Below are 12226 nucleotides of genomic sequence, written 5' to 3'. Positions count from 1 at the left end.
ATTTATACCAAGCAGAACAGCTTCAACTGGAAAGACCAAGAGCAACCTGCTGCAGAATAGCCTAGTGACAGGATGCTCACTTGGGAGCAGGGAGAGCTGAGTTCAAGTGCCTGCTCCAGAGCCAGGCGTTAAACCTGGATCTCCCACAGCCCAGGTAAGTGCACTAACCACTGGGCTAAAGGTTACAAGGATGGACGGACACATACGTGGCTCTTTACAAATGACTGGAATGAAACTTTTCATACAACCCAAAACAGACTTTTCTGATTTGCTGACAAATTCAGAGCATTTGGGGAACCAAAGCAAGTTTTTTTTTTTTTTTAATTTTTTGGTTTGCTGGCTAAATTGAAGAAAAAAAAAAACCCAATGATTCACCCAGCTCTAGTGAAGACAATATTCAAATGGGAAACAGGACCAGAGGAAGCCATGACTGTGGTGATCCCTGGACACAAGGAAGTGATAAGATTAAAGGGGAAGGAAAAAGTGGGGGGGGGGGAGGAGGGCTTATGCCATTTGAGCTTCCTTCTGATGTATAAAGGAGGCCTCAAAAACCTGCTTAATCAAGGTCTTGTCTAGGGTGCAACTGAAACTATGCTGTGGACAACTAGGAGTGTATTGGATGTCCTTCCAGGGAAGTGAACCTGGTACAGTGGTGTGGTTATTTTTATTGAGTCTATTTAAGACTCCTTGTTTTAGCAACTGCATAATTACCTATCTCACAGAACTGGAAGGGACCCCGAAAGGTCATCGAGTCCAGCTCCCTGCCTTCACTAGCAGGACCAAGTACTGATTTTTGCCCCAGATCCCTAAGTGGCCCCCTCAAGGATTGAACTCACAACCCTGGGTTTAGCAGGCCAATGCTCAAACCATGAGTTCTCTTTAAGGACTCAGTTACCCCCTCCCCCCTTCAATTAGGGTTGAGCACTCTCTTGTGTTGCCCAATAAATCCTCCGGGGCGTGGGGGGGAGGCAGATAAAAGACAAGACTTGACAATTGGGATATTTTTAGGGAAGATACGGGGAGAGTAAAATAACCCATTCCTGCTTCTTCCATATACCATAAGGGTTTTTTAAAAAGGGTGTGTGGGGGATGATGCACAAACCTATTTCTCTCTGCCCTTCTCTTTACTGGCACTTTTTAATACTTTGCCTAAAAATGCTAAGTGAAGAGACACACTTGCACCGGAATCACTAGCAGGCAAGGCCAGACAGCCTTAGTGACAGCCCACAGGGAGGGGGACTTGAGGAGGGGGCCTACAACATGTCACAGTCCCTGCGAAGACCAACCTCATTGCCATTCCCTCTGACAGATCCACCATGGTAACAAGTAGCACTGCCGAACTGCCCAGAACAGCCAGTAAATTGAACAATGTGAGAGACTTTCTTCTATACCTAACAGAAATAAACTACTTATATCCATGGCGCCTGAAAGCTAGACTTATTTACATTCTCTCTGGTTCATAAGGTAATGTAAACAGAGACCAGAAGATGTTACCCAGTGTCTCTTTGGTGGCCTATGTGTAATGAACTGTTTGTGGTTCCCTTCCTAGTCAGGTGTGATAAAAGTACACACACTAGTGTTTGCAATGTGCATGTGAGGACTGCTACAACAGGGTTTGAACTGGGGGACCTCCAGAGCTAAAAGCATGAGCCACCTCAACTTGAACTAAAGAGCTATGATGCTACAACAACTCATGTCCCCAGCGGATCAGCAGAGGATCCATAAAAACCATTCACCAGTGGGCTACACATGTTGCTGGGACATCACAGTACAGAAGCCAAGGAGTGAATGGGCATGGAGAATGAACTATCCCCTGTGTATCTCATGGTCAGGATCAAGACCAACCCTTGGAGTAATGCAGTGTGACCTACACTTCTTAATCCACTCTTTCTGTAAGAGACCTTATTTATCTTTCTCTTAAGGAAGTAAAGTTTGAGCCTTTTGCTGAGAGACTCAAGTAATTGCGCTGACTAAAAAAAACCAAAACATCCTCCCAAGCAGTGGTATGTATGCATAGATTGTAGACGGATACTTGCATCTATGGAGAACGCACAACTTCAGCAAAGATAGAAAACTCACTTCTATAACAGGCAAGAAAATCATCCATCAGATGGAGAAGTTACCCAGTAACCATCCAACTGCTGCCAGATAAATACCAACTTTTTGCACAGTAAAGCAGAGTGCATTCTATTCTCCACCCCAATACAGCCTGGCTCAAAAGCTGTTCTCTGAGCTAGTGTTGGATCATGCTTTAAAGATTGCTCCTGTCACTCAAGAATTGACAGTCTGGTTTGGCTTGTTCTTTCAAAACATTATATAACAGATTTCCTTGTTTGTTTTTAAAGGAGAGGTACTAAAGCAAGGATTCCATAATTTGGTTTAATAAAGACTCATTGTTAATTTGGAGGTAATGGGAAACTGGTGAGCCACTGTTGGATCAAATACTTTGCTCTTATCCCCTTGAGCTATATTAAGGTGAGCTCCAGAGTATACAACATGCTATAAAATAAGTGACAATATATTGAAGATTAGTAGAAATAGCTTGTGTGTCTAATTCTGAAACTAGATGCATGTCAGAATCTCAGTGCAAACTATCCTAATTAGAAACAAATTCTCATGACCAGAGATCAGGTGAAACTATTTGTGATTCTAGAATTGCAAGTCTGGATTTTGTCTTTGCTTGAGTAAGCAGGTCTGCTTTAAAAACAATAAATAACTAAACATACTGCAATAGTTCAGTGGGTTAAAAAAACCCACTCAACTGCTGGTAGAAAACAAAGATTTAGCCTTTTATATGGAAGATGAGGGATAATTTACCTTAATTATAATGGTGTGGTCAGGTAATAGGCAGCTGGTTCAACAAAACCAATGGTCACTCAGGATACTATTCTACTAGGATATTAAAATCAGGTATATGTACTGAAGAATTTCCAAGGCTGTTTAAGTTCACAGGGTTCTTTATCTCAATTTCTTTTAGTTAGGAGATGGAGTAATGTTGGCAATATTTCATTTATGAGACCACTTTTGTCCTTTTAGAAGAAAAAGGAAATCAGTTTGGCAAGGAGGTAATGGATAGTACTTAGGAGCAGGATTAAGTATAAGAAGATCTGTGACTTGAACAGGAGCTGCTAGAGGAAAAGAAGTCTCTGAAAATTCAGACACACCACAACCCAGACAATTATTGGAAACCTCCTCAGGTGCTCCTGCTAGGTTTCCAATGTACAAAGTACATTTCTCTAGAAAGGACACTGAAATCCAAAGTTCATCATTGAATGGGTGTTTCTAGTGGGGTTCCACAGGGATCGGTTCTTGGCCCTGTGTGCTATTTAACATTTTTATTAATGGCTTGGAAGACAACATACAATCATCAGTGATAAAATTTGCAGATGACACACAAACTGGGATGGGGTAAATCATGAAGAGGATGGATCACTGCTTCAGAGCAATGTGGATTGCTTGGTAAGCTGGACTCAAGCAAACAATGGGTTTAATATGGCTAAATGTATACATCTATCAAAGAATATAGACCATATTTACAAGGCGGGGGACTGTATCCTGGGAAGCTGTGACTCTGAAAAAGATTTGGGAGTTATGGTGGATAATCAGCTGAACATGGGGAATTTTAAGTAAGAATAGAGAGGTTATTTTACTCCTGTAAATTGTATTTGGCAATGGTGTGACTGCTGCAGGAATACCGTGTCCAGTTCTGGTGTCTACAATTCAAGGAGGATATTGACGAACTGGTGGAGAGCGTTCAGAGAAGAACTACCTTTAAAAATCTGACCCTTAGTCTCTCTTGGTGCAATCCTGCTTTTGTTATAAGAGATTATAAAATAATCCAATCATTTTTTTAGTCATTGCTGATTCTCCAGGACAGGTAGGGGTGTTATGTTAAGTGGTAGATTCCTTTACCTGAGATTAAATACAGCAACATCTGTCAGTCTGGCGTTTCAGCTCTGGACTAAGTCTCTGAAGTCAGTATGTGCCAACATGCCACCAGACAGGCCCAATTTTCACACCACAAAGACTGGCATAAGAAATTAATGTTGTATTAAAACATACGACAGACAAATAAAGATAAATGTTTTCCTTGTATTATTTTGCTATTTTCCCAGTACACAGATTTTTACTTAAGCTCTTTTATCTTTTGAACGGCTCTGTTCTATATGTGTGTTTATTTGCATATACAGTAACTCCTCGCTTAACGTTGTAGTTATGTTCCTGAAAAATGCGACTTTAAGTGAAAGGATGTTAAGCGAATCCAGTTTCCTCATAAGAATTAATGTAAATGGGGGGGGGGGTTTAGGTTCCAGGGACTTTTTTTTCCCCACCAGAAAAAAAAAAACTATATATAGATATACACAGAGTATACTTTTTAAACAAACAATTTAATACTGTTCACAGCTATGATGATTATGAAGCTTAGTTGGGGTGGTGAAGTTAGAAGGTGGAAGAGCATGGGATATTTCCCGGGGAATGCCTTGCTCCTAAATAATGAACTAGCACTTGGCTGAGCCCTCAAGGGTTAACACATTGTTATTAATGTAGCCTCTCACACAAGGCAGCACGAACATGAGGGAGGGGAGACAGCATAGCAGACAGAGAGAGACACACACCTTGTGTGTGGGAGAGAGAGATGCACACTGCCCCTTTAAGTAAGCCGACCCACTCTTAAGTGCATTGTCTTTTTAAGTGGATCAGGAAGTTGAGACAGTAGCTGCTGCCCCAAGCTCTCTCTGTCCGTGTCCCCTCCCTGCTCTATATGGAGAAGGGGTAAGTGGGGTGCAGGAGCAGGGGGGAGGGGGACACCCTGACATTAGCGCCCCCCCTTTCCCTCCTGCACAGCAAGCAGGAGGCTCCTGTGTGCAGCTCCAAGGCAGAGGGCAGGAGCAGCACATGGCAGTGGGGGGAGGGACAGCTGAACTGCCTTGATAGCCTGCTGGGCGGCTGCAGCACAGGGAACTTAGGGGAGCGGGGAGCAGATAGGGGGAGCTGATAGGGGGGCTGCCGGTCCACCCTGGTTCCAAGCCCCCACCAGCTAGCTGCAACGGGCTGCTCTTCCTGCAAGCAGTGGACAAAGCAGGCGGCTCCCAAATGACGTTAGAAGGGAGCATTGCACAACTTTAAACGAGCATGTTCCCTAATTGATCAGCAACGTAACAATGAAACGTTAACCGGGACGACTTTAAGTGAGGAGTTACTGTATATTATATATAATCTATTCCCCTGGCATGGCAATCCTGCAGGGAAAACTCCAATTAAAGCTAAGGGAAGTTTTGAATGAATAAGCACTAAAGGATCAGGCGCCTTGTCAGACATGAGTTCTGAGTATTTAGCAAGCAGACCAACACACTTTGTGAACGCTTGCTAAACAGAAATGGTCCATTGTCTTCCTTGAGTTACAATGTACATTAAGTTGATTAGCTTTTCTAATGGAATTGAATATCAGGTTACATAAACTACAATGAGTTGGGTTAGTTTAGGACAACCCCCATTTGGGGAGATGGTGGTATTATAAACCTTAAAAATCCCATAAACCTGTATTTCATGTCCCTAGAGGCCAAGACCAACTCATAGTAACCTACATCCTGAAAAGACTTTGTGTGTTGTTTGGATTGATCAAAAGTCTTATCTAGTTACAGCTGACTTTGTACCTATATTTAATCTGGTTTTACGTCAGCTGTATATACAACTTCCTTCTGAGTTCTGAAGGGTCCATCAGAAATTACTGTTAAACATATGAATGACAGTTAATAGGGGTTCCTTTTTCTATTCAAACTATATGCAAATGTAAATAATCATCTTTTAGGTTTCTCCCAGGTAAAACCTATGACAAAAATACAAATATTCATTTAACTTTGTGCTAAGATTCTTAATGACCTAGGAATATTTCAACTAATTAAATTGGCAGACATTGCAAAAAAACAAAAACAAAAAAAAACCTCACACACACACAGTAAAGAGATCTCCTTTTCTCTTTTATTGATACTGCCAACGCGACTACCTTTACACAGGCAGATTGCTTTCCTACATTACACATACTTTTTGTATTAATTTGGAAGTAACATTTTGCCCCCTATGCCTCCTAAAGTTATCAAATTAACACACAGTTATACCTTAAGAATCAGTTTTCCACCATTTTCTTTTAACCAATGACATTTACTTTTTCAGATCTGTGTAAAGGTTACTTGGCAAGAGTACATGCATATGACATTAAATGGAGACCAATCCACCACTAAAAGGTAATGCACATAAAACATAATACAGTACTTTGACATCATTTCAAATAAATACCCATGTACAAATGTAGTAATTTTTAAATGTAACAATATTTCTTATGAATCAATACTGTAACAGAAGATGAAAATATAAGAAGTCCCCACATCTAGGAATAATAATGCTTCTTCCAGCAAACAGAAATCTTTTCCCCACTGACAATATTATTACAATTTGTACTTTTTTTTTGAGGGAGGGAAGTCCTCCCCCTCCCCCAAGTACCAATTTAATGATTCACACTAGCCTCAACAAACAGCACCAAGGCAGGTAGGTACAGCTTGTTGATGCACTTTTCACTTTCTGTTTCCTGAAATTACAATGATTAGATACAACATGCAAGAGTAGGTATTAATGTCTTGTCTTTCACATTTCCAAACAATACTATGGTTAAACTGTATCCATCACCATACACAGCTAACAGAACATTAATGTTCCCAATACATCCTCTGTACTGCAGCCACAAATGTGTTAATACATCTTGCTCATTTGTTCAATAAAAGTCCATTTGGTTCCCAAAGTGTATTCGGGTTTGTTATTTTTTTTCCTATACCCCTGAATTTGCAAGGATCTGCATGATGAAGTATCATTGACTAACAGTATTTTTTACAATTTCTTGTGTATATATAATCTCTATATTAAGACTACCCATTAAAAATGTGCGAAAGGGGAGTTCGCTTTGCACTTATTGCTCCACATCTTTACTAAGTTCCAAAACAACTGTTCATTTCTTCTTGTATAGACTAAGCTATTCTAGGATTTTCACTTAAATTATTAAAGGCACTACTGGCAATAATTAATGACAAAAAGGCGCTGAAATAGAACACCCTATTCATTGACAACTTTAGAATTTTTCTTTCTAAATGTACCATAATTTGGCACAATAAAATGAAGTAACAACAAAACAATTCCAATTTGGAATTTAAACCATACAGTTGTATAAAATTCTGTTAATCAATAATACTTCACACCTTCCTAAAACCCAGAAATTCTGGAATTTATAGGTAACACTACTTATTTAATATTTTTCAAGTGCCTATTACTGTTTTAACTAGAGCAAAGTCAAGTTTTCTTCTTGTTACATTGAACTATTCCTAAGAATAATAATACAATATGAAAAAAACCCCAGAATTTGAATACCCTGGATTTCTTAATGAACATGGCAGTTAAAAATCAGTAATTTTAACACATAAAGCTTAACATTTTATAATAATAAAAAAAGCTGCTGAAGCACAGCACATATATAGTTTAGCAGAGCTCCTGGTTTTTGTGTTGAAACTCTTTTTCTAAACACTGTCTAGAGCAAAATCAAAAATAGTCCAAATCTCTGCCACATGCTGATGTAGAAAATCAACAAGCACAAGCCCAAAATGGGGAGAGAGACTATGAGCACAAACCACTGCATTTTATATAAACTCTTCTACATAAGGAATTAAAAGAAGCTAAAGTAAAATATCAAAATATCAAAAGTGCACAGGTTTAACAATCAGATAAAAAAATGAATATCTGCAATGAAATAAGAAAAATTCCCCCATCTGAACATTTCTAGTAGATCATAAAGTAATAGGGTGATCATTACGTTCAAAGTAGGTTTCTTCAGCACTTGTAAGTTTTCTTCCTGCAGCAGCACTTATAGGTAAAGCTTGTTTGTTTTATAACTTGAGACATAAAAGTAAAATTGCAGGTAGTATATTGGAAAAAGTTGTTTTTAAAAAAACCCAACAATCTAGGATCAGGTCAGTGGTTTCCATTCTTTGTGCAACAGGCTACCACTGTTAACCATAAGGAGGCAGGCTAAGAAATACTGTTGCACTGTTGGAAAGGCCTTCTCCAGGAACTACTCTAAAGCTGAAAAATGGAAAACAGAATAACATTAGAAAAATTGGTACTCATTCATCAGTTAAAGAACTGACTTAATACAGAGTGCACTGCAAGATCTCCATAGCAGGTTAGTCGGTTGAGGGGCATCTGTTAGTTTCCCAAGGTAGAGGCAGTCACTTTAGTTGGCATGTGCTTTCCAAGCTAATGCACAATGCTTTACATGAGTACTGCTCAGAAGCAACAGCTATGCAGGAAGATTTCTTACAAGTACTGAATAAAGCTATACTGTTCGAGCAAAAGATACAGCAGTGAGTATGCGAAAGCCATTATCAATGAAGATTTAGGTTCTCCAAAGACATGCAGGTCAGTATATCATGCAGGCCAATGCAGAGAACAGTAATCATTCAAAAGAAGAGCCTGCTTGTAGAGGTAGGTGATGGCTTAATAAGTTTTCCAAGCTAAATCCCAACCCATTGAAAGGGAAATGAAAGACTTAACATAGCATAGGTAAGTTTCAAGAGATTTGTTTCACAAAAGTACAAGCCCCCATAATCTTAAATATATTAATCTAAACATACACACAGCAGGAATAGGTCACTTTTATGTACCGTTGCTCATTTCTCTTTAGATCAGGTTTTAAAACATACACTGTTTTTTATCTTAAGAGCCATAGAGATGAATAAAAATGGAAAGGATTACTAAGCTGGTTGTGATGTAGTAAAACTATTCATATTTTGTACTGACAATGTGAGCCAATATTGATAGTAATAGTCACCTTCTGATAACACTGAAATCTTCCTATAAAGTTTCAATTGACTTTAAAACTAATCAATGCATGTAGTTTCTTAAATTTACCTTTTCTATCATTACTATGTTGTGACAATACTTCCACTAGAGACAGGGACGCAATACAAATTGTATTAACAGCTTCCTACCAAAGTGGAAACAAAATAATAGCTACTTCTAATGGAGCAAAATGAGTTAGTAATCTAAATGCTTACTTTTACAAGGCATTCTTTATAATTACCCACAATGCAAAAATGAGAAGAATAAAGGCCTTTTGGAGGATTGTGCAGCAAAGAAGAGAAAAGCAGGATTGAAAATTGTTCAAAGGTATTTTGCTTCTAAAAATATCAAACCTGCTACATAGCAATATTAAAGCTCAAATTCAGGAGAATACAGTGTTTTCTAAAAATGAAGTAATAATTGATGCACAGGGGCCTGCTTTTAGGGCCACAATTACTGTCTTTTTAAACATCTAATGTACACAGGTAATTGGGCAATAGACTAGACTTGGAAAATCCACTCTTTAAAAAAAATAGATATTAGCAAATGTGATTCTGGCACCAAATTTAAGGATGCCACATTCAAATATTTCTTTTAAAACAAGATTTTTCATAACTCTGATGTCAGATTTCTTCACAATTTACTTGTGTGGATTTTAGAAGCATTTTTTAAAAATCTCTCAGAAACCAAAGACTATGTTTTCCCTCCATTGGAAAAGCAGGCTGCGCTCCTTATTACTTTATATTTATATTGTGATATCTCCTGACTACTTATAGGCAGAGCGGCGATACACAAGAAGCAAGCTGCTGACCATCTACAAGAAATGGTAGTGAAATGAGGCAGTACTACACCAGGATCATTAGAATGGTTTTAGAAAACATCACTATCAGCAGACAACTGTGCAGTCTTGGATTACTTTTAGTTAATACTATAAGCATACAAAATTATTTGAAAAAGTACAAAATGAACAGGGCTTTACATTAAAATAAAGTTTGAGGCTAGGCACTTTAAAAACTTTTGTTTTTAAAAAAATGTGCCTTATTGTGCTCCACAAATTTTCCACAATTTTAAAAGCAACATTTTTCAATCTTGTATATTTATCACTTGTATAGGCACCAATTATGAAGTACACTTTTTTATGTTATCAAACATATTGAAATTAAGTGGCTAAAAAGGCCCCTTAAAAGTCCAATAGCAGACAAAGTATTTTTTTTTAAGATTAATACATATGCTAACCTACTTCATTAATATTTATTAACAAGATGAACGGGTTAAATTTCCTGTGCCTATAATGTAGAGCCCTGTGAAAGGTGTGCTTGCATAAGGAATGCAATTTTTTTTTTTAATATTAAAAAAACCCACAAACAAACAGAGCTCTGAAACACTATCCCATTAAGATTAATACTGAGAGCTGAGAAAAACTGTATTGTGACTTAAAAATAGTAGAACACAGTCATATAAATTCTGTACAGATATGGTGTGGCTATAGTAATATGTAAAAACACCTTCTTTCCCAACTGTTATGCTGCAAAAAGCAACATGAGACCACAAACATCCTTTCCATACATGACACTTTTTAACAGCATAACTTTAATGTGAAACTGCATATGAGTTAGGATCCTAATATTTTTAATTTTATTCCAGATGGGGTAATATTGCATATTTTTAATAGACTATAAATGTGCAAGTTTCTTTAGGTTAACCCTCTGAAGTAGAGAAGAAAGCAGAGTTTAAGAATGTATCCTATATTTCTCCAACTTTTATAGCTTATAAAAGCCTTTTGGGACTTTGGTCAGTGGTGATATGGCAGAAAATTTCTGATGAGTGCCACAGTGGGCAAATCTAGTTTTGGTACTGGTTTTGAAATGTTCTGCATTTCCATGTTACACATCTAATTTCCAGTGTTGCATTTCACCACTTTTCAAACCAGATTAACAAGGAGATTTTAGGTTTGCTTTTTCCTGTGAAAGCTTTTTTTTTTTTTTTATTTGAAGGATGCTGTAACCCTGGGGAAAGGATCACATTTGTGCTAATCAAACTACAGTTAGTAACACCAGATGTAGTATATCAGGTATAAACTTTTAACACTTACCCATAAACAGCAAAACCATACATGTTAACCGTGGAAACAAAAGTTCCTTTCCACTATTAACTTGTTAATAAGATCTCCATACGTATGAATTAGTTACAGTTAAGACCACCATAATACCATTTGTATTACATGGTTTAACAACATACTAGTACAAGTCAACTCACCGCAACATTAGATAGTGGGGATTTATGCTGACAATTACAGCATAAAAATTAGATGCATAATATGATTTCCTACATGCCTCTTCTAGTCACAATAGATCTTATACTTCTCACAAAACACCTGGTTGTTAAGGACAGACCCCTCAGATGTGTCTCCACAGGACCGGATATGACTTACACTCGGGTTACTGGTCTTGGCTTTGGAAGCAGATTTAGTGCGCACCCTTTTGGACTGCTCATGGTCAAGCTCCAGATGCTCCAGGCGCTGGGTCAGTGCCAGTTTTTGCTGGATTGCCATACGAAGCAAGGAGTTCAGAGTCTTCTTCTCATCTTCAGCTGCTGCGAGCTGGCGTTGCATTTCATCCAGCTGTGTGACATATTCGTCACATCTGCAATGAAATATATCAAGAATCTTTAGCAACCCTATTTTCCACTACAAAGCATGAATCCTTTGTGCTCAGCGGACATGGCCACAGGCTGATAGGAAGGAGGTTTGTAATCTGTTGTGTGCATATTTATATAGAAACTTCAGCAAAACCACTGCACCACAATTTTCTTCTTCTGTGGATCTCCAAATCCCACATTTAGTGCTCAAGTTCTCCCACTTTATATATGAAAGTACTCATTATAGGCCTCCCTGACTACCCAAGTATGGGACCTGGAAGCTCTGTAAGGTGGCTCCGTCTGAAAATTGAGCACCCCGCACTTGACCTGGTAGTGATGAGTTACATCTGATGACTCATTCTTCACTGAAATGGGGCATTCTATTACAGAAAGTTAGGACTTTAGTTCTAAAGTGTAGGTTAGAACAAAAGGGTCCTATAACTTTTAATGAAATGACCATTAATGCCGTTTTACCATTGATTCAAATGAATTCATTTCCCTATTTTCCATGAGGCTGAAAGACATTTAATAAATTCCCCTTGTCTGTATGTTCCAATGCACATCCAAGCTCAGTCACTCTCCCTGTCCCAAAGAAAAGGCCTACAAGCTGCCCAATACTGTTTGATTAGATTTTTTTTTTAAGAGGCACAGATGTAGATTCCAAAACTCCAGTTTTGCCTACCCTGTTTACTGGTGTAAGATACCAGAT

At 38.3% G+C, this 12226-nt stretch overlaps 1 protein-coding gene across 2 annotated transcripts in view; it reads right to left on the bottom strand.

Moving 5' to 3' along the window:
- Nucleotides 1-5960: 5960 nt before the first annotated feature.
- Nucleotides 5961-12226, bottom strand: part of BICD2 (BICD cargo adaptor 2) — a 151919-nt gene continuing 145653 nt past the window's right edge. Inside the window, exons 7-8 of one of the 2 annotated variants that reach the window (XM_026650305.2) lie at nucleotides 11312-11522; nucleotides 5961-8121 (exon numbers count right to left, since the gene is read on the bottom strand). In XM_026650305.2, the coding sequence (XP_026506090.1) occupies nucleotides 8116-8121; nucleotides 11312-11522 (217 nt within the window). In that variant the 3' untranslated portion in view covers nucleotides 5961-8115. Of the gene's footprint in view, nucleotides 8122-10505; nucleotides 11523-12226 lie in introns of those variants that run through there. The other variant, XM_026650303.2, reaches the window with a different exon arrangement.

This window comes from Terrapene carolina, unplaced genomic scaffold, assembly GCF_002925995.2.
Source record: "Terrapene carolina triunguis isolate 2854851 unplaced genomic scaffold, T_m_triunguis-2.0 Scaffold89, whole genome shotgun sequence".
NCBI lineage: Eukaryota > Metazoa > Chordata > Testudines > Emydidae > Terrapene > Terrapene triunguis.
This window is presented reverse-complemented; position numbering and strand designations above follow the sequence as displayed.